Consider the following 27,918-nt stretch of genomic DNA (forward strand, 5'->3'; position numbering starts at 1 on the left):
GCCACAGTGAACGAACCCCGCAGTGCCGCACTGATTCCCCAAGCGAAGTGAGATACTACCTTTAAGGCTTTAAATGGACTGACATAAGAAATAGGGTGAACAGATGTCACGGGCCTAATACGTGTATAAGGTCTGGTAGTAATGACATTTTTGTCAGTGATTATCGAGAAAATACCTAAATGGGAAATATTGTTGTTTTGTGGACTCGTGATTGTACTTATAGCAGCTAAATTACACTAGTGAGGTAAATCTATATCGATACGTCATTACCATTATTATTACTATTGACCACCTATTCCGAATTCATCGTGAGCATATATTGATTTGAGATGATTTGTAATCCACCCAGAGTTCTCTCAAATGGATATGGTATGCAAAGAACCTGTTTGTCCCGACCTTAAAGTTGAAAAAGCAACCACGTGGATAACTTAACAACTACTTACGTTTACTAAATATGACCTACACTCTTCTACTATTGACTTTATATAAACGTACATAGAGTAGGATGAAATACTGTGTGTATACATGTGTGCAAATAAATGGATATAAATAGAAAAAACATTCGCAAGTTTTGTCGATACGTTTTATTGAACCATAAATTTACAAATTTACAAAATGCTGTACATGTATAACATGAACGATGAAAATGCAGTATTTGCTTCAAATGCATTGCTGATAGAATCCATTATTAGGCACAAAGTTGTTTCGCCATCTCAAGTGACATTCTCTTTGAGTTAGGTAACATTACATGTACGGGAGAGGAATAACATGATCGAGATAAAAGATTCAATCGAAGAAAAATATTCGACGGTTAATTGACGTTTGGTTCGGAACCAGTTTCAACTCAACGTCCGTGGGAAAATGACATCATTGCACCGAGCGCTCTATAATTGGCTAACAATGGTTTCTAGAAAAAGAGACATTCAAAGCTGACTAAATTCTTTGCTGGAGGTTTCTTCTCGTTTGACCTCCTTTCCGATCCGTGAGTGTGTCCTCGACGTCATCGTTGTCTAGTTCCCGTGTGTCCAAGTGTTCACTGGCCTCATCAAGTTCTTCCAGGAGTGACCTCGCCTCTTCCACAACCTCCCTCAACTCGGAGTCAGCTGGATTGGTAAAGGGAAAGACAGATATCATGAGACAGCTGTACTTTGCATGTAACAAATAACAATAGCATATTGACTTGAGATGGCACTCGTTTAATGTGTAGTTCGGAAATATATTCGTCAAGAACATTGTAGACACTGAAACAGCATCGTTTGTGTTTTTTTTAATTTCTGCCGTGGTTAATAGACAACGTCTAGATAAAATCAAACTGTCCCTCGGACTATTTGTGATGACCAAACGTACCATCTGTATCGATATCCAGACGACCCCTTCTGCGCCTGCGCCGACGCCTCCATCCCTCCGAGTCGTCGATCAGCGTTGCCATGACAACCATCGTCACCAGCATCATACAGACAAACAGCTTCATGGTGTAGCTTCAGCTGATGTTGGGAGGGGGAAGTATTATTTGGTTGTGGTAAGCTTAAGAGTACACGAATACACTACAAATCTACCAAACAAACTGCAACGAATTGACAAAACGGCGGAAAGAATATCACTTTTTATATGACTATAGCTACCACAAAAAGCTAGCTCTGTTCTGTTTGAAAGTCAACGCCATTCGACTAAAAACTATAAGATTTTCTTTGATTTAGGAATGACTTTGATCAGTGATTTGGATTTCTTACAAAACAACAAGTTTATCTACAATTGAATAAAGCAAGCTAGAAACATTATAAAAAGATATCGCACGTAGAAAAACAACAGAAGTCGACCTGAAATTAACATATAGAGTTTGATACTTACAGAATTCCTGGACACGTAGATCACGGCACGGTGTCACTCTGAGGTCACGGCTGGCGGAAATGAATGAGGAGGGCTCGCGGGGATGGAAATATATACTCCAATGTGTAAGACAAATATACAAATGAGCCATTGTAGATTTAGGTACTGTCTTAGAGACTCTTGTCTGCACCATGGGCGTATCACACCCGCTTGAAGACAAGTGCGAAAAGAAGACAACCCGACGCATACGTTAGTGAGCCAAACTTGTCTGTCAATGGTTATTTGTGTCGTACTGACCAGCAAAAGAGAAGACAACAAAGAATGTGCACGTACATATTTATGAAAGGAATTTGGTATGTTAATACTAAGATATGAACTTAACCAGTAAATTGTACGGAAAGCTAACAGACAACAAATACTAGGCACCTAGAATAGGATGACATGTGTGAGCAATCTATTTGAGAAATCTAAATAGCTACAACTCTTCTAACCATGTTGTGGTACGATGGGAGAGTGGATTCTTTACCGCACGGGATACAGGCAAATAGCAAACAAGAATTCCACACGATAACACACGCGTGTGCGAAAGTTTCAATGATTTTTATCCGACTTTGGTCAGAGAAAAGTATATGCTAGACAAGCTAGCAACGATGTACGATAATGTACAGAAAACCAACAGACAAGATCTGTTTTTCTTAGGGGTGTATTGTAGCCTGGTATCCAGCCGTATTAAAGCTCCCGAGACTCTTTTGTCCTCTCCGCAAAGATGCAACATTGTGAAACTAGCTAGCGAGACCTTGCATCTAGGAAAATGGTGCGTCCATATATATTATAACGTCCACATGCAAGGCTGTTGTAAACAATCTCACGATTGATTGAATTTGATTATTCATTTTTTCTTATTCCCCATCAATACCTATTGACTTTTTTTATTGTATCAATCTGTTAGGGTATTGTTGCATTGTGGCCTTCAAGGTGTGGAATTTACAAGAAGCAGCATATACTCCACTTTGATGAAATAGAATTGACTGAATACGTAAACCAAGAATGTATATTCTATCATAACATTGCCGGAAATCAAGTGTTCTATTAGCACGAAAATTGACTGAAATAGTGCCGATTGAATGAAAGTTGCACGTGTATTCGGAAACAACGAAGGCTTATCACGAAAAAAGGCTATGAAACAAAAAGAAAACGTATCATTTATTCTAGCCCGATCGCGTGGACTCGAGTGTTACTAATAAGTGACCTCAGGGTAACAAGTGAACCAATTTATCTACCTGTTCAACCGAGATACACCCAGAGATACGTTACACAATTGTTCTTTTAATGACTCGGTAATTATTCATCTATGGCAGGACGCCAAAATGTAATCTTCTCTTCAAAGTTTCTACATATCGTTATTTAATGATATTGAGAGCTTAAACTTGAATATACTTTCGTAAAATATGATCTTTATATTCATATTTGAAATAAAGAGGAAAAATGACACCATGTGTGTGATTGACAGCTTGACGAATGGCTGTATACGCTGATAGCTGGATGATCATTACTGCGCCTGCGCCTGGCCGCCATCTTGTTTCAGACGACAGGTGCAGAGATTTTGCCCGCGGGTCATCGTCATATTCTCTTTCTCTCTGTGCGTACGGTTAACAAGAGCAATGCGGGCGTGACAGATGCATTACGGATCTATTAGCCTACATATTTCTGTGATCTAAGTCTTTCCGTTGTACTGTCATGATCTATTTCTAAGATCAGAATATGTCTGGTAGAAAAGCATGCCAGTTTCCGCTTCGATGACTGTACGGCCTTGAACCGTTGTGACCGTAGCTACTTGTGTCTCACATAGTTTTATTTTTTAAATTTTAGGTCTTTTTAGTCCGCAGTTCATGTTAATAAAATTATTGCTTTAAAAGCATTAACATCAACATGGCATGATAAAAATACAAGTAGATAACCTCCTAGTGCTTAAGATTGGTAACGTTAGATAAGAGTTGATGACATTCAGATTGTTATCGACTAGATACAGGTGTTCAAATAACATTGGCAAGGCTGTGTTTTATTCTATCATAACCTGTTGTTTCTTTTTTTTTTAATTTTCTCAAATTAAACTGACACGAAAGCGTGATGAACCAACGATCGTAAAATCATTTTTTGTATCGTAAAATAGATGTTTACTCTATAAAACTAGATTTTTTTGGCACATCTTTATTTAAAGTTTTGTTCATCTGTTGAGAAAAAGCTTCGTTTGTTATTAAAAGCATTTAAACTAATACTAACAGTTGATACATTTGTATTTTAGAATGATATCTATTTGTTTATGCCGAATAGATGTACGAGGGTGATCAATAAGTTCTCTGTCTCATCAAGAATTGATACGCACAGTACCAATTTCGCGATAAGATTAGTAGCAGGGATTTTTTTAAATCAATGACAATGTCTCCAGATTTCAAATCATTATGTTCATTCCTTTTTTTAGTCGACCTTACGAAAATGTGTAGATATAACGTGGCGAGAAAAATGGTTGAACTGTGATGAAAGATGTGTGGGTCAAGTTCCTCATGCCATGAAATCTGCGAATACATTTTTAAAATGTTTGAGGAGAACTTCCTTCGTATCCGAAAGAAATGGGCATCTGACTCTCAGCAGAGCAAGTTGACATAGCCACCATCATCGGCGTCTCTGGGGGTCTTTGCGTAATTATTTTTTGTTTCATTCTTTTTCCTCTGTGTGTGTGTGGGGGGGGGGGGGTCGCAATTTTTACAAGCTTCCCGGTATATAATATTTCCTGGCATTTTTCCTTTCCTGGGATATTTTCCTTTCCCGGCGTATTCCCGGTTACAAATCGCGAAGCCAAGGACCCTAGGCAAGTCGATAAAGGAGGCTACAGTTGACCAAAACGCCTCAGATCGCAGGTCAAGCATTGTGCCTGTTTTTCTTCTTTCTTTCTTTACTCGCCTAATGCTACTGGATGTAGCCTGCTAAATAAAAAAATGAAAAACGAATAACCACAATGAGTTTTGTTTAGTAGACATCCATGAAAGACTTAAACTTTATAATATGCCCCGAAATTTGAGCTGTGCATTTCATTTCTTGGTCCTGACGCGAACTTATTACTTCTTGTAAACAACAAGCAGAGTTGACTAAAGCTGGTATCTCACTGCACTTGGCATGGGGTACCGGTGCGACACTGTGGGGTTCGTTCACTGCGGCAATTGCAATGTTGTGTTATTTTCGCCAATTAATAATTTAGATATTGTGGTATACGTAAAAGTATGATCAAGAAGACATCAAAATACACAAAACGTAAGAAAATTCTCTCTTTATCTCTGAAATTCCCTGTATAGCTGGCTAATATTTTGAACCCCGCAGTGCCGCACCGGTGCCCCAAGTGCAGTGAGATACCACCTTTAACACTCTACTCACGTTATCAACGTAGTTTACTACGCTTCGCCACACTGATTATGCATTATACGTACAACACTACCACTGCACAGCGGGACTATTATCTACTACAACAGCGCACACAGGTGACTACAATCTTCAGGTACAGGTGTTCGTCCCCATTATCTAACATTAGGCGCACGGGCGAGCGATTTGGGAGGAAATCGTCCTTTGTATCTCCTCTCGACTGAAATGACGTCCATTATTCATTCCATTATGGCTGTCTAAACGTAGAACGTACAGTTCCCTTGCACGTGTCTCATTCTTATCATTTGAAAGTAGGAAAAAGTTCAACCGAGGACAGAGATTGTACAATTTATATTTGTATAAAATCAAGATCATTTTGTTTTGTGTAGAGTGAACGTTCTACAGTGGCATACGTAAATTCTTTTATCCGTGAACTGAATCTAAATACACGGTCGAAATCGTAGTAAATTTCAATAAATGCAATTTTGTTTACGTTCTACAAAAAAAAGGTAATTCGTATACATAAGTTTTAAGAAGAGGGATGAGACATGTAAACAATTTAGTCGTAAGATAAAGCTTTAAGCTTTATTGTCTTGTAACACATTGGTTTCCGTTATTCCCTTCTACGTGTTTAATAGTTTGTTTTTTCTTAGTTTTATTCTACTTAACTTTGTATCTTTTGATACAAAAAGATACAATGAAAGTGCGTGTGCATTCGGACGTACAACATTTGAATGGGAAGCATAACTCCACAAGGCCTGTATGGATTGTATTGGTCATATACATTATGTACGAATAAACGCCTAATATACTGTTGTACATTCGACTTCCTCCTAATGATTGTAGAAAGGGGCATGATTAGTTGATTGATCAAAAACTGTAGGGAACATAAGTTTTTCTTTATTATTAGAAAAACTATTACTTTTATATAAGTAGTTGAAGTGCGAAAATTTATTTGACACATAGCCGAATCGATCGCTTCTATCGCTATGATACAAAGAACAATCTACAATCAAATGTCTTCTACTTTACAAATTTGTCAGGTTCTTTGCTCTAAATGATACATGGACTACAGTTACAAGTGGCGCCAACTAACAGCTCCTGTCTGGGTAAGAATTTGTACAGGTTTGTCGCCCACATTGTCCTTAATACACTGTTCTATAGACACGGCACTGCGCGAAGAAAATCGGCACGAGAGGTCCCCCCTGCACAATAGACTATTCCACACAAAACATCAAAAGCGAACCTTGACCAGTAAGCCTTACCATACCCTCTAACTGTAGTCTTCGGAATTACGAAAATTAGAGACCCGCAAAACGCTAAATTGTGAGAAAATGTGTCCGACGACTTTTTAATGACAATTTTGGAACTTTCGTGACAATGGTAAGCAGATGTTTGAGGTCATGGAATGAGCTGAGAAGGATATTGTGAAAAGATTCGGTAAAGGGTTAAAGATAGGGTATGTAGTGCTTTAAACCGCTCGTAATTATGAACGCTATCTTTGGGCATCCTATGTCTTTTAGGTCAGATCTCTCAAAGTTTTAGGAAATTCAGCATTCACATTCTTGTCCTCCTTTGGTTAGTAAAGATAACTGTGGGAAATTCACAATTTCAGTGGCCTATCGACGAAATCAAAGACTACAGAGACTTTATCCATTTAATTTTGCTGGCGACGTATTCTTAGTCGTATGAAAGTGTGTATAGTTTTAGCTAGTAGGAATAGACAATGAATATACACAATATACGTTGTCAGGAAAACTATGCTAATCGCTTTAGAAGTTTTTTCACATAAAATATCAACGAAAAAAGCCAACATTATGTTGATATAAAGAAACAGCTACATGCACTGATTGTATGTATTAGATTCTCTTGTATGTAGCTGTTTTACTAAAAACCAGTATGCTGTTCAAAGTGAAGTCTTGGTACATTACGTAGTTTTCTTATCAACACTGTAACCTACTAGTATACATGAGACATTGGACATATTAAAAATCTCCTTGTTTTTGTATCGTCAGAAAAAGACTCGCCAAACCAGGCGTTTCATTCCAGCCAGAAAACCGGAACGGACGTTGAACGACAGCGGAACATATGCGGCGGAATTGGCGGTAAAAGTGTGACGTTTTCCCCGGTTGTGTTCGCTCGGCAGTCGGTCCCCCAGGGTTGTTTTTACACATTGTTTCCCCAACAATAACGGAGTTTACATAAAGCAACATTGTGACTGCGCAGTGACACCCGCGACCTCTTAGCGTGTTGGTTTAATCCGCCAGCCGACTCGCCGCCAACCTTTTGTATTACGCCGCGGGAAACAAGTCCCGTCGTGATTCTTGCGAACAATGATGTGACTGACCCCATTCTTTCATGACAAGAAGGTAAAAAGTTCTCTTTGCGTTTCTGACGTTTGAATTGATGGTATTAAGAATCCGGTACTGTGTCGAGGCTTGTTCAATGAACTATGGATAGGGTTAACTTAAAATCGGCCATTGGTTCGAATCTTGTTATGCTACCGATTGCGTTCCCTTTGAAGAGGCACTTTGCACGACTTTCCTCACTCTACCCAGGTGTAAAAATGAGTACCTGACTTCGGTCGGGGGAGGTAAAATGATGGTAGGAAAGGGGCGGGCTGTATCTTCCAATACCGTGGACTAAACACAGAAGATAACGATAAGTATCCACTGTCCTTACGACATCAAAAGGGCTGTAGCTATGGTACTACCTTTACTTTCTGTTTGATATGAAATATGACAGAAATATGAAGGAAAAATAATCACACAACGTCAGTCAGTCACCGAAGAATCTGCTTTGAGTTTTTATTTTCTGGTCAAATGTATTTAGATTTGTTGGCTAGATATTTCGACGTACAATAAATATACCTATTTGCATTTGACATGCTTATTTTTCAACTTGAAGGCTATAGGCTCTTCTTACTAAAAGTAATAAATGTAATATAGCTGCAGCAGCTCATGATGTTTGTCATGTTGTATGGCTGTTCTGTTTGTTGTTGTTTATGTGTGTAAATGTTGGTATTGGTACCAGTGGGTTTGTGTGAATACGTGAAAAAAAAATGGGGATAAAACGTTTTATACTGCACTTATAAACAGAAGACAGGGAGTCATGCAGAAAACATAGAGTTCAAACATTCGACATATTAGAGATAAGGCTTGGAAACTATACTGTGCAGTACAATCAATTGATTGAGGCGTGGACACGTTTGATTGAAAATGAGTCCTACTCATTAGCGCTACCTAGCGATATAGTGAAGGCCTGCACCCGTAGAGAGGACTGCTTTAATAATCAAGCTTTAAGTTTCATAATCAAGTTTTATTGCAAATTCTTGCCCGTGGGCTAATTGCAGGTAACATAAAAAATTCAAACAGTGTAAAATACAATATTACAAGTGTCTACTCTAGTCTAAAACTAGTAAAAGCTAGCTCTAGATCCTGGGTTATTGGGTTCGACTCCTATTATTAATAAAATCTTGCACAACAGAAAAACAAATAAACAGACATAAGGACAAGGAGGACAACTTGATTTCCTCGACAACAGTCGGCAGAAGAGACGGCGTTGTAAGGGTGAATCTTGACCGTCATGCCTTTGTAAGAGATGACGTAATTTCCGGTGGTTGTTGAGTTTCCACCTACGGCTTCGGCGTTTCCAGCTTCCTTGGACATTACAACCTAAGATGGGCAATCAAATTCACAAAAGAATTAGTATTTCTTGTTTCAAGTTCGCTTTTCTTAAACTGTGAAGTTCACTTTCCTTCTCAACAGGCTATCCGTTACACAATACATGTATTTTTTCGTTGACTGAATTTGTAGTTTGCTTGTAGACCTCACGTATGCGATAAGCATACTTGCGAGGATATAGAAATAGCAGATCGCACATTTTCAAAAGTACAAACTACGTTATGAATGTAGAATGGTTATTGCAAGAGATTTTTCATAGTCATCCTCAAGGGGGCGGAGTGCCGTGGCCGACAAGGACAACGGTCAACGCATCCTTTTTTGTTGTTCAACACACCTATTATGTTCAACATACCCATTTTTACTTATAAATACACATTTTTTCCTTCCCAATATTTAAGTTGGGGGTGTGTGGCGCAGGCAAAGTTAATGTGTAGAGCAGAATAAAGTGTTTGTCGAACAGGCAAAATGCGTGTGTTGCCCTTTGTTTCTGTCGGCTACGGTAGGAGAGTATATGTTTTTAAGATAGATGCACCTCAAACTTTGGGTTCTCCTCGAACGTTCTACCGACAGCATGTTTGTCCATCCGGGAGTTGAATAGACTAGTTGTAACGCGCGTCCATTCTCTGCTTTTCCGGTAGGGGGCGTAAGGGCTACCGAAGATGTCGTCAGATTCCGCGGCGTGATCAAATCGCTCATTTCCGGACAGTGACTGCTTCCAGGGGGCAAAGGTCACCTAAAACAGGTCACGCAGGTTCAAGGTTCAATGTCAGCCATAAGAAATGATTAGAAATAAAAATTTTCTGCTAAATTTGGTTCCTTTTGGTACATTTGAACACAATAATTGTGTGTAAACGCCATGATTGTGTCATCATATACTTGCGTGTACTGTAACGTGCAAACAAACGAAGGCGCTCATACTAAACAACGGCAAATCAGTACATGATCGCTTAAGTGATGCATTCCAAAGCACTCTTACATATCTCATTTGCATAGGTAGAAAAACGTCCAGATCCAATAGCGAAAACCAGCAGCAACAAATAATGACTTTTGTATAACTGTGCCCCTCCCCCTCAGGACACATACCTGCTTCGTAGCAAAGTTCACACTATCGTCCTCTGTCAGGTAGCTGGTGACGACATCCTTGATGTCAAAGCCACGTGATGTAGAGATGGAGGCAGAGCTGACATCTACCATCAAAACACCGCCGAGGCCAACTACCTGTGTGAATAAACAGAGTGCAATAATGAAACGACTAGCAGTTCACCTTAGAGATGGCACGTCAGCACCAAGGAAAACCCCCATCCCGAGCAGCATTCGTAATCTATGCTTCGTTTGACAACTAATAAAGAAACTTAGGAACATATCACAAATCATTACATACAGGGGGAAAACAATGCATTTCACAACCTGCAGTCAGTAAATCCAGCTAAATAAATACTAATAGGAATAAGAATGACCGTGACCGTATTTTGTTTACATCAATGAGTGATCCAAGCTGCATTGCACTCAGCAATCTCACTAAAACATAGAGAGCCAAAACTTATAGCACTTACTCTCAACTCTAATAGCTATCTTTCGCTTAAATGCCACGTCATCAAAGCATAATTAGAACGTGAGGTATCAAAAATGGAGGTTCTTCTCCAGTACCTTACAAAATACGCAAGTGGGGCCATCAGTAAAACTTGACCTTCATTTTCCTGACCCCTATTGACCTACCAAGTATCATCAGGATCCATTCAGGGTTTCTCTAGCTATGATGTTCTCAGACAGACAGACAGACAGACAGACAGACAGACAGACAGACAGACAGACAGACTGACAGACAGACAGACTGACAGACAGACAGACAGACACACACACACACTCACACAAACACACAAACACACACAAACAAACACGCAGAGAAAAACAGACAGAAACACAGATAAACACACACACACATGGACACACACACGAGCGCACGCAGATAGATAGAGAGAGACAGACAGACAGAGAGAAGGACAGACATACGGACCAAACACACCGAAAACATCCTGACAATGATCACAAAATCAACTAACCGTTCCTACAGCACTATCCGGGTCCGGGTCCCAGGTGAGGTGCAGGGCCGTGTTTTCGTCCACCCCCACCCCGAGTGTTGCACCGTTCGGCTCATCCTTCGTGTCCGCTAGTAGCCGGATAAGTCGACCCTCTCGTCCTTTCTCGCTAATGATTTAGTAAAAAGTTCAGTTTAGTAGAAATCAATGTTCCGTTTACTGAAATTAATTTCAGGCTATGTTTGAATCGTCTAGAAAATAGCTGCAGCTGAAAGGTTACATTTAAGCAATATCGTAATGAAATGACACCTGATGACTGTTAATCTGTATTGGTATACATACAAGTTAGAAATGTAGCAATGTATCAAATATGATTATTACAACTGTATCAATTTTCTTATAAAAGCATATCTTTGTTCTTCAGAGAAATTTACACAACTACAAGTTCCTGTGAGGTTATCTCTGGGATAAAGGGTATGTCAGAAATGGTCCTTATGAAGAGAGAGACACACAAACGAATAAACGAAGAAACGACGAGACATGTAGACTGACCTAAAATGAACGTCAACCACAAACCGCGGTGCGAGACCAATGCCGCCACTCCTGTTGTAGGCCACCTCATCCGGGGTATTAGAGTCGTAGTAGTCTTTGACTCCGTGCGCAAGCGCGTTATAGCTCAGACCAACGAAAACTGGAGAACAGGATGTCAACAAATGACAGTATATCATGATCATATTGCAGATCTTTTTGCAAAATGAGAAGAAAAAGAAGAAGCCTGGTTAGCGGAGCAAGCTATCAATTACTATGACAATGTTACTAGTAACCGGAACGGGCACAGTGCGCATATACTCAATACGCTTTCATGTTTAAATTTTGATTGGCAAAAAAGTTTGGCAAAAAAAGATGTCTTCTTTATGAAATCTAAGTGGTCAGGAACGTTAAACAAATAACAAAACAAAACAAACAGAATATAGTATACCAAATACTAGTAACAGATTCTTCCTTTCTTGTTCTTTCACATCTTCTTTGCCCCAAGCCTGTTCTATAACAATACAGGTAGAATACGTTTTCCGATGTCTATTTTTGCAATCCACAGCATGTATTTGCTTATTTTGAAGCTTCTTTGTACGGTGGTTGAAAACTTCCTTGTTTTCAGAAACGACCGAAAATCTATGCGCGCGGTCATGACATCCATAATATTAATCGAATCATCATATGACCTTACATACCTATCATGACGGCTGAACTTTGACACGATGCCCCGGCACTTGTTCCCGCCACCACAGTCCCCGCCTCGAACTTCGCCCGGATAGCGGCCAGTGCCGGTGACTCCTCACGGTCACCGATGTAGAAACTGTATATATAGTTTAAAGGCAGCAACATTTTGTCTTTCTAGGTTCATTTGGGAAAGCATAGTCTTATGTGATTAGCAAGAGTGGTGTAAGCGTCTCCTGGCGACATTTTACATAATCACAGGATTGCTCTAATCTAATAGGGATTCGTTCACGGATGCCAAGTTGTTGACTTTTGAGTATATGTCGACCAAACACAAAGTGCAAATTAATCTAAAGCGCGGTGCCTACTTTGATGTGGGGAAAGCTATGTTGACTACGATGTAGAACATCTAACTAGAAATAGATTCTAATGATGGTTGTTGTCATTTTTGAATCTATCTATTGTGCGTGTTTCATTGTAGACTTTTGGTATACATTCGGTAGTATACATCAGAAAAGTTTAAAAGGTTTGATTTCAATATGGCCATGTTTATTCGATCATATGCATGAAATCAACTTGCGAATTAATTTTTGTACGTTTAGAAAAAATTCGACCATGAATTGTGAAGGAAATTGTGAACGTGAATTGAAAAATAATAGAAAATGGATTTTTATGACGTTCTTAGAATGCCAAAGTTTATTCTAAGGTCAAAAGAGAAGACGCAAAGAAGCAGATATGAATAATCTATTATTTTGTATATCCGTGTGTTCAGTCATATGTTCCACTATTTTCATGATAGACGCAACATTTTTCGTAATGTTTCTCATCAGTTTTAGGGTTTCATATTAGTGGATGTCATTCATATAATCGAACCAACATGGTCAAATAAAGTATAAAACATCGCTCTTTACGATTCTATGACGTGAATCTGATCCCCGCCTCCGAAGAAGAATCCCGTCATGCCATTAATGAGAGCAACCACTTCCGGGTCACTGTTGTTTTCCTTCCGGTAGATGTCGATGGGTATCCATGTTGCCTCTGCCGCCCCATATCGCCCTTGAAACATTTCATTGTAGTACTGAGCTGAGTTCTCGGGGTTTATGTTAGCCGCTGTCACTAGGCCAATCTTTGCATGACCTCTACCTCCCTGGGAAATATGTATTGTATTGATTATCCTACACGTAAATGATGTTATCATAGTGAACAACTGAACACCACCTTCTACAGTGTAAACTTTACATTGACCAAAGAAGTACTTTGTTATCACCTCTCTCAAATATGGTAACGTTAGAATAGCGCCAGCTCAATGACAGTACATTTTGTTCACATTGTCCTTGTGTTTTTCAATCAAATATTTGGGAACGCCCCATTCCTTTTTATTCAAAAAAGGTACCTTAAAAATCCTTTTTCATGTATAACATGGCATATCATAACGTAACAGTGAGGGCATATTATCACTATTGTTTACGTAATATAATCCGGTGTATGCAAAGTACAGAAAACAAACAGAACATTGCAACACAAAACAGCCCCCCCCCCAAAAAAAACGCACACTTACCGCCAGCTCAACTATAAGACGGTACACCCTTTCGTTGTCCTCTTGTAAGTTTCCTCCAACCAAAACTAGGTTCTTTTGAGAACCGTAAACACATTCTAGAGTACACACCCACAATATGAGTAGCTTTGACACATGCAACATATTAAACACTGATGACTACTGCGTTCTGACTCTCGGTTCAAAGTTCTGTTCAACGCACTGCCTCTAACGATTGTGTACGAAGAAGGTAAATATACTCAATCAACGAAGACAGGGAAATGTGTTTACTGTCTAGCCTCCTTCGCAGAGTCCTTGAGCAGCTGCGTTTATTATTTTTTTCGGAGGGGCGCTGTTTGAAGATTTTCAACATGGTATAACGCTCTCTTTATCTGAAAATATAGACTTGCCACTCCTCTTACCGACATAGAGAACCTTGGCGTATGTTGAAAATTGCGAAAAAGCGCTCACCCAAAATATAAACGCCACCACTCTATAAGTTTTTAAAGTAGGCTATTTACTTTCCATGTTACGAGTTTTTTTCGGTGTACATAAAGTGCGTAATGGAACTAATGAAGCGAAATGAACCAAAATGGAGAGAAACATAAGGAAACGCTACTGCGGAATGATTTGAACACAGAAGTTTTTCAAGATTGAATTTTCACAGCATTGTTGTTGTGTTGGAGAAGCCGCCATTATGTGAATCAAGACATAGAAGAACGCTAGAAGTAAGGTTTTAAGTCCTAATGGTTTTAGCTGTTGTGTAAGGCGGTGGTATGATGGAAATTCCTGACAGTATACTTCCGTTTTGTCATGACGTTGATGTATCCTCATACATTGTATTTCCCGCACTTACTAAATAGCATACCGATGATTGTGTAAAATGAATGAATAGATAAATAAACTAAACACGTCATATTTATTTGCTGCCAAAGTTTGTATATTAATTCTTCCGCAGAAACCCCTCATTATATTTCCATGGATTTCAGTTTGCTCCATATTTCATTCCATTTCGTTTTATTCCGCACTTTCTGTACATTCTATTTCGTTCAATTTCACAATTTTGTACATTTTATTTCATCCAATTCCATTTCGCACTTTCTCAGAACAGTACCTTTGAGACTAAGCTAGCCAGCGTGTTATGGAAATGAATTTATACTAACGATGAAGAAATATTGCCCGCTGTCGCCATGGTGCATGTGAATTGGAGATGTTTGTACAGTATGGTTAGCAGGAAGAGATTGCACAGGTAAATGTACTATTCATATATAGACAACTTCGCTGTATGCCTATCAAGACCTCGCACGTATGATGAATTGTATAAGTGTACGGGGGTCCATAACGGGACCTCACCCAGCTTGCCGATCGTCTAAGCATGTTTCCAACGACAGTATCAGCTGTACTTGTGGTGTTTTGGGTTGGACTGGCAGCAAGTGCGCCAGGTTGGTATATATATTTCGAGCAGACGTGCTTTAGTTCCCGCTGTATATATGAGTATACTTTAGACGTTAGCATATGGTTCACGGGTACAAATTATTCACTGACAACTTCAAGATCTTTAAAGATGGCAACACTTTCCGTAAGTTACGTGTACACATTTGTAAGGATATTCAAAGGATATTCCACCATCAAGAAAAATATATAGCATACACCTACTCCCCTTCAACTAGTGCCATGTTACTATTATGATTCCACACACACACACATACGAGGGGCGTTCAACAAGTAATAACTCTGACCCACTTCCAGTTGTCTGATCTAGATGAAATTTTGCATGTGTAATGATTCATATCTCTATAGTTTATGTTGCAAAAAAGAGCTCTGAACTAATTTTTGATTTACTGGTGTTTAAACTGAGTTAGGTGTGAAATGGACCAGGTGTGAAATGGAGCCAGTTGAGCGTCGCGCAGTGATCCGGTTTTTGGCGACGCCTCAGGGGCAAGCCAAATGGTATATATTAGATTCAGTGTGCAAAAATTCTAGGAATTGCACAGGCATGCTAGGTATGTTTCCACAGGCATGCTAGGTATGTTTGCACAGGCATGTATTGTATGGAATGTTAGCATCGATGAATGTGAAATGGAATTTGGGTCATGTCCTAGAAACGCTGCGTATCAGGAGGGATGGTTGGGTCAATTGCAGGTCAAATGATAGGGATATACAATATACCACAGGTAGACAGGATAGACTGATAGCCATATACCACAGGTAGACAGGAAATGTTACATATTAAGGTCATAATCTTGAATGATGGCAAATAGTAATATATTCAGAGCCAAATGTAATTTTCATTGCATATACTAAAGGTATATCAAGGCCACACACTGGCACACACAGTGTCACACAAACACACAACATCATATGCATAAATCAACATCATGTATAAAATACAATCACACAAACAAAGACAGATTGAAATTTACAGGCAGTACTGGAAATCCTTTGCATGTGGGATCAGGGGGATGGTTGGGTCAACTCAGGTCCACTGATAGGGAATGCCATAAATTATAGGAATCGTAGAGGCATGTTTCGAGGGGCATGTATGGAATGTTAGCCTGGCATGTTTGCAGGCATTTATGGAATGTTAGCCTGCATGTTCACAGGCATGTATGAAATGTTTGCTTAGATGAATGTGAAATGGAATTTGGGACATATTACAGAAAGGTGGGATCAGGTCGGTTGCTTGGGTCAGCTCAGGTCAACTGATAGGCAAAGTCATATACCATGGGCAGACAGGAAATATTGAGGTAATAATGGCAAATGGAAATTATGTTCAGAGCCAAATGTAATTTTTCATGGCATATACTAAATGTATATCAAGATCACACACTGGTAAATAGTCATATAAAACATACAAAAATCACAGCATTGATTTAAAGTAATTTCCTCTTGTATCAATGCCCAACACAGTTGTGACTGAAGGACATGATATCAAACCTCATAGTCATACAGACGGACAAGGTATTGATCACGTTAACTTCGTTGGTATGTTATAAAGGATATGCCTTCTCAAGCCATACACCATAGGTAGACAGGAAATACTTCATGCAGAGGTCATAATCTTGAACGATGGCAAAAGGTAATCATAACCCGAGTCTAATAATATTTTTCAAGCCCTATTATATTATGTCTTAGGTAGAAAAGTTAGGAAAGACTTATATATCAAGGTCACACACTAGTACTAATACACACACAAACACACATTCCAGTATCATTGGCTTCCTGATAAATGTCTATCACCTATGAACTGTGAGCTCTGACTTGTTCATACACCACAGGTAGACAGAAAATACTTCATGTCAAGGTCATGATCTTGAATGATGGCAAATGCTAATCATATTCAGAGTTACAAAGAAAAATATTCTGTGTCCAATGTAAAATAAATTTAACAAATGCAAGGTCATGTGTGGTGGGCCGTCAAGCCAGCCATTGGTATTATCCTAGCCTATTGATATGATATAATCCAATACAATAGTAACATCTTTCAAATTCTGCTGTGTCAGGAAACTCTTCAGGACACATTCTTACAATCTTGCATTCGAGGGACATCGTGTTTGTGTAGAGTGTTAGGTGCAATTCATTTGCAATCTGTACCCTAATGGAGTAAATACTGTAGCGTTAATGTAAAAGAACCACTGCTCCCAACCCAACGGTGATCAGAATATATTACACATGGCATGGGGAATCTTAGTACATCCAAAGACTTGGTCATGAATGCAGGCTGATTCTACATGTTTGTATGTCGGGAATGCAGGCTGAATGTATGTCGGGAATGCAGGCTGGATGTAGGTCGGGAATGCAGGCTGAATGTAGGTCTGGAATGCAGTCTGAATGTAGGTCGGGAATGCAGGCTGAATGTAGGTCGGGAATGCAGGCTGAATGTAGGTCGGGAATGCAGGCTGAATGTAGGTCGGGAATGCAGGCTGAATGTAGGTCGGGAATGCAGGCTGAATGTAGGTCTGGAATGCAGTCTGAATGTAGGTCGGGAATGCAGGCTGAGTGTAGGTCGGGAATGCAGGCTGAATGTAGGTCTGGAATGCAGTCTGAATGTAGGTCGGGAATGCAGGCTGAATGTAGGTCGGGAATGCAGGCTGAATGTAGGTCAGGAATGCAGAATTCCAAACATTCCCAAGGTCTGGCATTCCTTTTGACACGTACCTGTATAATTGCAGACTGAACACAACAAATATACCATTTGGCTCGCCTCGTGGCAGCTAGTGGATGCTATATACTGTATCAGTGACGGAGGTAAAAGCCAGAGGTAGATTCTTGCATCGACTATTATTGCTGTGGGTGGCAAAGACATCAATTGTGTGGACAGTTTAACCGTCCAGTTATCCAAAGGACTGGGACATTGCTGAGTAGGACATTCGTTTGGATTAGGTGCAAGAAAGTTATTCAAGGAAATCTTCAAGTACTGAAGTTTTGGAAACAGTTGGTTCTTTCTTAGTTTTTTTTCTTTTCCACTATACTCCTCACAATAACCCTGTTGTGTTCATTATAGAATTAGGGGAAGTGCATTACCCTTAATTAATTGCTGATACATGTACAGATAGCTGATAGCAGTGCATTCCATTCCTGAGGGCTGGTTCGTTACATGTACCAGGAATATTAATAGTACATTTCTCTTGGCTGTAGTTTTCAGTTACAGGTACATTTGTAGGCTAGTGAATTGTGCCAGAGATAGTGCGATACATGACAAAGGTTTCAGTCGATTCCCGATTTCAGTTAACGTTATACTGTTATTGCTTTGGGTGGTGAGGACGTCCATTGTGTGGAAAGTTCAATCGACAAGTTACATGTATCCCAAGTACTGGAATATTACGAAGTCGAACAGCCATTTGGATTAGGTGCAAGAAAGTCATTCAAGGACTGAAGTGCTGTAAACAGTTGGTTCTTACTTTTTTTTATTCTCCACTATACACTGTAGTGCTGGCCGTAGGTTTGTGTTGTACCAGGGATAGTACATTTCTGCTGGCTGTAGTTTATGTTACAGGTGGGCTAGGTGCCAGGGTTAGTAGGACAGGGACTTTCTAATCTATGCATGCGCACCTACCTGCCAATCATTCCAATGCTATTTCCACATTTTGCACTGGTCAAAAAACCCTACAACACTCATCGTCGCCAGGCAATGTATTCTTTTCCATTGCCAATCTTGTTGTATTTGAAAGGACGCACACCAAAGGAGACTTTTGATGAAATGAAAGAAACTTATGGTGATGATTCCCCATCATATGACCTTGTAAAACGCTGGCATCCTGAATTCAAACATGGCTGGAAGTCTGTGGAAACAGCTCCCAGGCCTGGTCGTTCCTCTTCTGCCATTGATGAGGCATCTGTTGGAGGACCAACCTGGGGTGTCCTACAAAAACGGTGTCCAGAGATGTATCAAACGATGGGAGAAATGCATAACTCTGGGTGGTTCCTATGAAGAGTAAGACTAATAACTGTGCCAAGTTTCATTAATCCCCTGCTATGGGAAATGAGTCAGAGTTATTACTTATTGAACGCCCCTCGTAAACGAACACACACAAACACTGTAATAGAGGTTTTCTAAAGATTACTTTGAATGCCGAAATAATCGAAGTGTGCATTACTGATGCTGCATTGGTACATGTCTTTCAATCTCTTTGAATTCATGTAACTATTTTCCCTCGTGTATCGGTATTATGGCATACAGAGGAATTCTGAGAGGTAATGTTACAACTCAATTTTTGGGACATGTGTTATTTTCATGATAATCTTTATATCTTAATCTTTTAATCTTCCTTTGGTCTTTTATATGTCCTGTGCTCGACACATCTAATGTGCTTCAGACATGGCTGCATAAACTTTGCGATAAAAGTATAAGTTTCCATATTTCATATATATTTTACATTACAGCACGAAGCTGCCAGGACAACAACGCCAACTGCGGCTACTGGGCGGGTATCGGGGAGTGCCAGGCTAACCCTAACTACATGCTGAGCTACTGTCAGCTGAGCTGTAACGTGTGCCCGACAGGTGGGATTTGTCATTGTACATGGAACACTCGCGCTTTTTATGCGCATGCTTTGGTCACAATCGGAAAAAAGTTGCCCTGCTGTTCACGAGCTGTTTTTTTTTTAAATAACTTTCGGGCGTGATCTCTATTTGGGCCTGTGGGACACCCTACGCTACCGTTGTACGAGTTTTTTTTATTGTTGTTCTTGCTGCACGACACGGGCCCCGGAATGACTTTAACTCGGAGTTAAAAGCAACCCGGGGCCCGGTACCATGACTCCGTAAGTTAGACATAGGTCACATTTCAACAAAGGGGCCCGGCCGGGCAGCTTTCAGAAACGAAACATATGATATAAAAGACATCAAAATACACAAAATGTCAGCATAAGATTCATGGGCATAATCTGAGTATATGTGTAGGTATACATTTTAATTTTTCGTTTCTTTAAACATCCCGGACGGGCCCCGGTTTGAAAATGTGACTCAGGCCTTAATCGTGAGCACACTGAAAGGTACCCATCCGGCATCCGGTAGTCCATCCGAGCTAAAACAAAACCCGGAACCCGGTAACAAATAGACACCGTAAGCTAACTATGAGCACACGGAGAGTTACCCATCCGGTATCCGTCAATCCACTGCGACAAATCTGTGGCCTTGGAGGCCAGCCGAGGCCTACACCCCTAACGAGCACCGGTGAAAATGTCACCAATGCATTACTTGACTCATCGTGTAGCATAGATCGAGTAAAAGAAGCACGTTACGTGTAAGTAAAATGAAGTCTTTGTGGAAAAGGGGTTTAGATTTAGATTATCATCGACTTCAAAGACTACAGCAATGGCAGATCAGCATTCCATATTGAGTTGAGGCAAATTTTATCTTATCTCCAGCTCCAACTTGCTCGGATAACAACCAGCATTGTGGATATTGGGCCGGTATTGGAGAGTGTTCCGTCAACCCCAACTACATGCTGGTGAACTGCCAGCTGAGCTGTAACGCCTGCGATGGTGGTACCAGTGGTGGTACCAGTGGTGGTACCACTGGAGGGAACAACGGAGGTATCAATGCAGGTGACGACCTTTTCTATTGTCAATCAAACTGAACAGCCATCTCTAAGAAACCTTGCAATATCGAAATAACGACAAAAGGCATTTGGCCAGGTCGAAAAATCTTGACAATCTTCATTTATAAGCCATGCCTGCACGGTAGCTTATACCGTACTCTGTACAGTCCAGGTACTCAACAATGTGAGTTAAAATTAAACCGGGGCCCCGTAGTTGTAAACACACCAAGAGGTATATCCTCACGTTATCCCGCAAACCAACCGCACATATTCAGATATTTGTGATACATCCCCCCCCCCCCACAGGCATCGGTAAAAGTTTGCCAAGGTGGTATACCGAACAATTTTTGTTCTTTCGATATTTATTTTAGCAATTGACTGTATACTGTTTTATAATAAGTTTCTAAACTTATATACAGTTGCTTCAGTGACTGCTTTTTGGCGTAATTTGCGGTGTATATCTCCTCATTCGCAGCTGCTTTGTACGATTTAAAGGAAGGTAATTTTTCTGTGTGGTAACGGTCGAAACTTGATGCGATGATAATCATATCAACATGGCATTAATGGAGATCCACGTATGAGGGTGACCTTCAAAACTCACTAATACAGAAAAGAGACCCGGACAAGTTCTTCATAGTAATTCAAAGAGACATATGAAAGAGAAACTTATCTTATCATCTCAAGCTTTGAACATCGCAGAGCCCTCGTAAATTTCGCATAAGTGACCATGCGTTACCTATAGAATCCGGCAGGCATAACCGTACTCCTTTAAATGATAGAACATGTAAATTCTGTGACCACTTGTATGTCGAAGACGAGACACATTTTTACTAGAGTGTATATTATATGAATACGAACGCCAATCCCTATTTAATACTTTACAATTAGAAAATAACTAAGAAAATGTCAAAATAAGACTTGTTTGAGTACTTGATGTTATGCAAGGACGATCATGCTATTGACACAATGTGTAAATATGTCTCCATGTGTTTCAAAAAGAGAGAAGAACATGTTTAGATCCAGCCATTAGAGATTGTAACACATAGTGTCTTTTCCATTTAGACTGGTTTAAAATCATTGTATAAGTTTGGTTTTTTCCTCTGCATCCATAAGACCACATGTGGTCCATTTATGCATTTAGCCCTCGGGCATGAATATGCAATAAAGATTATAAGTATCAGTAATTTTGATCTTATTGCAGGTCTGACATCGGAGTGCGTCTCTCAGGGCCGAGGGTGTGCACTGGACACCTGGGAGTGTAATCACGTCACGAATGTCCCGTATGACGTGCGAGGCTCCATGTCACTGGACTACTTCTACCAGGTTAGTGCTTCAGGTTTGCAACATAAGACAACACTTTGCTTTACTGTAAATGCATTTAATTTCGCGGGGATTCAATTTCACGGTAGCTGGAAAAGGGACTTTTCGCGGTGGATTTAAGTTCGCGGTAACACCATAGACTGCAGTCTAATACCATAATAGACAAATGTTCGCGGTGGTTTTAAGTTCGCGGTGAAGTGGTCACCGCGAAAACCGCGAACATTAATCCACCGCGAACATTTCTGTATTTACAGTATTGCTACTGTACGTCCTTTGCTGATCAACGCTTGACGACATTATTCTGTTTATATTGCAAACCCTGTGAAGTGTCTTATACTTATAGCGTGACACAACAGGCGTGTACAAAACAGTACAAGCTACATATTCCGTGTCTGAGGAGAGACACAATTTAAGACTGATTGCAGCTAGCTGCAGATTGTCCAGACCGCTGCAGCAACAGAGCACAATGAGCTACTACTGCAACTACTACACCACAAGCACGTTAAAGAACCCACTACACTTATGGAAAATTGATTGATCCACTCATACCGAGAAATACTATTTTTTGATGAGGGTGGTGGGTTCTTTAGTGTGCTTGCTTGAGGAGTGGCTCATGCAAGACACGGGATCTCCATTTAACGTCATATCCGAGGAATGGTCGGCCCTACCCAAAGCTGTATACCTGAGTGAAGTGAGAAAAGTGGTGTTGTAACAGTGGTGTTCAAATACCGCCTACCGTCATTGCCCAACGGCTCTAGAGCTTTTGTGGCGACAGCGATAGTGGTAGAAATTGAGAGGGGCGAGTAAGAACATGCCGACACCCGGGAATCGAACCCGGGGCGGCGGATTACCAATCATGACCGCTATCGCTGTCCCCACAAAAGCTTGGGCAAGGACGGTATGCGGTATTTGAACACCACTGTTACAGCGTTAAGTGCCTTTCTCGAGGAGACAAGGTCGGTTGCTTATCAACGGATATGAACCCAGGACCTTTGCGTTACAGGCAAGACACCCACACGAACGGACATTTAAAACTAATTTCACTTACGTCACGCTGTTTTCAGAAATACCTCCATGCCTACGGAATCCCTATTCTTGGCTCTTCCGTTGTGCCGGACGAAGCCCTCCGGAGAGCGTGTTACGACGTGCTGTTCCTGTTAGCGGACAGGAAGGACCTCCGGGACTCCTATTATAACTACTATGGAAGAGCTGCCATCATGGCCGAAACTGAAGTAAACTTTCTTTCGTCTTTTTTCTTTGTTTCAAACTTCACTGGTACAATATACTTACCTTACTTACTTATCCCCTTCCACTACTGGGATCTGTTCTGTACTAATACCCCCTCACATTAGGCAAATATCGATCGGACGACGAGTCTGCGAGCTAGCTCTAAATTACGAGGAGGCACGACCCTGACGGGAAGGGGGCAACTCTGCCATTACTTCGTCGGCAGCAGGGTCATGCCTCCTCGTAATTTAGAGCTCGCATACTCGTCGTCCGATCGATTATCGCCTAATGTGAGGGGGTATAAGGACAAAGCTGCGTCTCAGGTAAACCCTATAGCCAGTAGATCTCTTGCCACAGTGCATTCTCATGCATGTATATTTAGGACTTCCTCGTTTCGTCTTCCCACAAGGACCATATGTAGGGCAACCTTTGGGTATACGGTCATATGGCATCCGTAGAAAATGGCCCAGCCATTTTAAATGGCTTCTGGTAGAAATTTCAGTACGCCAACAGTTTTTGTGAAATACATCACTTTCTTCATATCTGACTTTGTGACTCTCCTGTCCCCAGAGTCGACAAAGTCTGTAGTTGATGGCGTTTTGTCAAAGAAAATTTCATTTCTGACTGTAGCTTTAACAATGTTTGTTCTGTTCCTCTGTTTCCCACAGGTGACATTGGATATACCCGAGCATTCAGATTTGGATGTGTCGTTCAACACACGTGCCAGAGGTCTGGGTGCCACCGTCAGCAGACCTGTGTCCACAGGGGCTGAAGAGAACGTGCTCTGCTATAGTTCAGACAGGTGATCATAGCATACAGAACAAAAATTGAAAAACATGCTCAATCACCTCCGTTGCTGAGTCGCCACCAAAAGGAAAACTACATCAAGTTTAACGGTCTAAGAAGAACATGCTCTGCTACAGTTCAGACAGGTGATCTAGGCATGCGATTAGCGACATGTCTATAGAATGCTACAGAAGAATGCTAACTTTAAGATACCCGCTTAATGACCTCCACCTCTGTGGCGTCACCAAAAAGAAAATTAAGCTGAGAAAAACGTGTTATGTAACAGCTCTGATAGGTGATCTAAGCTCTCATAAGTGACATGACTAAAAAAGACACCTGAAGTATACAGATTGAAGACATGCTCATTGACCTTCGCCCCTGAGGCGTCACCAAATAGAAAATGAAGTCAGGAGATCTATGCTGCGATTAGCGGTTTGGCTATAAATGAAACATAAAACACAGCATACAGAAAAATGAGTAAAACATACTCAATACCCCCCCCCCCTTTGGCGTCACCAAAAAGAAAAATAATTCAGCTGAGGAAATCGTGCTCTACTACAGACAGGTGATCTATGCTGAGATTAGCGACATGGCTATAAACGAGACATAAAACCAAGGAAGTTATAACCTCCTTGATAAACCATAGCATGCGGAGAGATGATAACTTTGAAATACATGCTTGATGACCTTTGCCCCTGATAACGCAGTTTTTTCAATATTTTGTTTTATCGGAATGTTCATATCCAATGAAACTACTGCCTTAAGAAATCGTGTCTTTCTTCAACAGGTACAGGAGTGAAGACATCTTTCTGCACGAGTTCTCACACGGGATAGACTTGCTGGGAGCCCGACAGGTGATACCGGACTGGAGGTCCCGTCTGCAGGCGGCGTACAACAGCGCCAGGGCCGCCGGGCTGTGGGCTAACACGTACGCTGATGACACCATTGAAGAGTACTTTGCAGAAGGTGAGCGTTGTTACGGTAGCATAACACAGTTTGAGGCCTATAGAGAATTCTATAGTTAAAGACCACAAGGTGACTGAAATCAAGGTGGATGAAATTAAAGTAGGGTTTTCAGTTTCAGCCTACACAAACTACTACATGTTGAAGTCGAGGGTATAATTTATAAGATCACTGAGAATAAACAATCATTTATAGCTATCGTTTATTCAAATTTTAGGCACTTTTTAAAATGGGGTCATTCGGGACCATGCGGGATTTTAGCCAACTCTCCTGGGCAGTCAGTTATAAAGGTCACGCGCATTGAAACACCGAATTTCAAACATCAAGGTGTTATTCATACATATGATCTAAAAGTCGACCCATTATGCTACCATATAGCATAATTCATGCCCCGCTGTATTTTACGTTAAAGTGTTTACAAACACTATTTCGGCCGCACTACATTTTTTTACCGACAAGTCATATGCCTACCACAAGGAACAGTGTTAGGCCCCTTAATCTTCATTTCTGTTATCAACAGCGCAAGTGAGGATTCCCTCGCTAGGAGGTGGAAGTTCGTTCAACAATTCAAATGGACCTCAACAGCCTCGACCAATGGGCATCCACAAGAAAGATGAAACTTCACCCAATACAATGCAAAGCCATGCACGTTGTCTTTACAAGAACAGTCCATCCAATGCCACCCCTGTCTATTGTTGGCCAACCATTAGTGTCTTGTTTTAATATTGAATAAACCATTTGATTGATTGATTGATTGATTGATTGATTGACTCCTGGCGTCAAGTACAAAATACTGTGTTTTGCGGCCTTACTTAGCAAGGTTCTGCCCAGGCCGTAAAATGTTGGCATTATTTGTGTATGTTTTACGTATATTTTCTACTTTCGTGTTTAGAAACACCCTGTCCAAGCCCCGCTTCAGATATTGGACGGTTGGGACCTAAGCCTAACGGAGATTTGCCGTTCTACAGGTGTACAAGCTTATTTCGACGTGAACGCCCAAAGTCTCCATCCTAACGGCATCCACAACCACGTGAACAGCCGGGCGGAGCTGGAGGCGTACGACCCCGCCCTGTACCTGCTCATTCAGGAGATCTTCCCCTGCGGAAATACTCTCACCAAGCGCTGCGATCCAGGTAAGGCTACGGGCACAATTGCACCGGTGCCCGTAGGGCGGGCTGTAGCCCCGGCCAAGCCCCGAAGCTACACGTTTGTTTGTGGACTGTTAAATACCGCAGGGGTAACTCTCGGTGTGCTCAAGATTATGGTATGATACTAGTATGGTGTGATTTTGGTTTATATTTGTTACCATGTCCCGGGTTGATATTAATTTATTTCACCGGGAAATTTTCTGGCTTCGAGGCCAGGCCGTGGCAAGACCCCTCATGCGCAGATAATCACACAGGTCAATCCCGTGTGTTCTAGACTTTATATTCAGGCTGTTGTCTCTCAAGTGATCACTTATCTTGCACGCTACCGGAAAGGACTTCAGTACTAAGGACGGGACCGTCAAAGCTATTTCTATAACATGACGTTGGATATTTTCCAGGTACATTGTGCATACCGAACATACTCCTACGAGCGTAAACTGGAACTAGAGTATAAGGCCAGATTGAAAGTGTCATCTTGATAAATCCTTTATTCTCCAGACTACCAGAACACCAGCTTCCGGTTCAACTGCTGAGGGTCGTCGTGGTGATTAACGCAGGTCGTTAATATTAGATGTGCTACCCGCATCCGGGGTATAGATCTCGTTCTCAGGGTATTGTGAGTACAAATAAAAGAAATAAAAGACTTGTTGGCTCTGATATCATGTTTTGTTGTCTCAATTCCTGTTGCAACGTTTACGGTGCCTGTTTTGAAAATGTAGAAATATCGTGTTTGACCCATCTTGTTTTTCTACAGATGACATCTATAAAATCTAAAATCTAAAATCTTATTTTGGCTGTATAAAAGTTACCTGTGCTAAGTCAGAAAATGTGCCAGACACCCATATATGTTGATTCTAGAAATAGCATGTATAATTCTACCAAGGTTTTACATTGCAAAGCAAGAAACCTAGATATTAACCAATGTTTTCATGAGAGCAACCATTAAACTCTACAACGTTCTAAACGTAGGACGTGCGTCGCAACGTTGTTTGCCTGAACTCTAAAATTGCAACAACACTCGTCATGAAATGGTCTTTACAAGCCATAAAACATAAGCTCGACTGGAAAAATAAACGGTAATAAATTTCATAACACTAATTTTATTATTGATTATTGAGTATCCAAAAATACCAACATATCAAAGTACCAAAGGTCATTTAAGCTGGCAATAACTTTTGAACCAACCAGTCAAAGATCAAAATTCAACTCGTGCAGAACAGATAAAAATTCCTCTCTAATACTAAGTCGGATGGACAAGGTTTTCAAAGCGTATCTGGAGCGGACTTTGAGTGATTTCAGACGGAACAGATCGTCGTCCGACCTTTTAATATCAAGTCTTTATCTTGCGGCTCATTGTGCCCTGTATTTTGTGGTTGTTTTGTGTGTTTAGGGTCTGGCTGCTTGTTTGGTTATCTTGCTCTTAATAGTTATAACTTGCTTGGTTTTGTGTCTGCCCGATTGGTTGGTTAAGTGGTTGGTATGTATATCGGTATTAAGTTATTGCGTTTGTTGTCGGTGGGTTGGTCAGCCAAATGATTGCGCAGCTCGTTGGTTCGCTGAGCGCCTTACTTTGTTGGTTGAAAAGTTGATGGTGGATCTACTACCTGGTGACCGTCGTCACTTGTGATCTATCCACAAGACCCTTTTCTTTGTTGCAATGGGTGTTTTCAACGTTAAATACAGGTACGTAGTTATCTAAGCAGATATTCTGTGTATTTTATATTTC

At 40.7% G+C, this 27,918-nt stretch overlaps 2 protein-coding genes and 1 long non-coding RNA gene across 4 annotated transcripts; 1 reads left to right on the plus strand and 2 right to left on the minus strand.

The window, feature by feature from the left end:
• Positions 1-561: 561 nt before the first annotated feature.
• On the minus strand, positions 562-1,960 carry LOC118423146. The gene is made up of 3 exons (XR_004831994.1): positions 1,849-1,960; positions 1,348-1,484; positions 562-1,103 (listed from the first exon to the last, which is right to left on the minus strand). It is a non-coding gene; the product is annotated as an uncharacterized LOC118423146 (long non-coding RNA).
• Positions 1,961-7,526: 5,566 nt separating this feature from the next.
• LOC118423569 lies at positions 7,527-26,834 on the plus strand. 2 transcript variants are annotated; one of them, XM_035831773.1, is made up of 9 exons: positions 7,527-7,607; positions 19,590-19,709; positions 20,576-20,755; positions 21,950-22,071; positions 23,133-23,300; positions 23,964-24,097; positions 24,869-25,047; positions 26,013-26,177; positions 26,691-26,834. In XM_035831773.1, exons 2-9 carry the CDS (start codon positions 19,667-19,669, stop codon positions 26,723-26,725), a joined length of 1,026 nt encoding a protein of 341 aa, XP_035687666.1. In that variant the 5' UTR covers positions 7,527-7,607; positions 19,590-19,666; the 3' UTR covers positions 26,726-26,834. The 2 variants fall into 2 exon arrangements, with proteins under 2 accessions (XP_035687666.1, XP_035687665.1); XM_035831772.1 differs by lacking the exon at positions 7,527-7,607 and adding an exon at positions 15,007-15,148.
• Positions 8,622-13,999, minus strand: LOC118423568 (cyanophycinase-like). Its single transcript, XM_035831771.1, has 8 exons — positions 13,731-13,999; positions 13,084-13,319; positions 12,187-12,311; positions 11,510-11,648; positions 10,982-11,126; positions 10,005-10,139; positions 9,454-9,654; positions 8,622-8,912 (listed from the first exon to the last, which is right to left on the minus strand). Exons 1-8 carry the CDS (start codon positions 13,869-13,871, stop codon positions 8,703-8,705), a joined length of 1,332 nt encoding a protein of 443 aa, XP_035687664.1. The 5' UTR covers positions 13,872-13,999; the 3' UTR covers positions 8,622-8,702.
• Positions 26,835-27,918: the final 1,084 nt, after the last annotated feature.

Source organism: Branchiostoma floridae, chromosome 9, assembly GCF_000003815.2.
Source record: "Branchiostoma floridae strain S238N-H82 chromosome 9, Bfl_VNyyK, whole genome shotgun sequence".
In the NCBI taxonomy this organism is placed as follows: Eukaryota; Metazoa; Chordata; class Leptocardii; order Amphioxiformes; family Branchiostomatidae; genus Branchiostoma; species Branchiostoma floridae.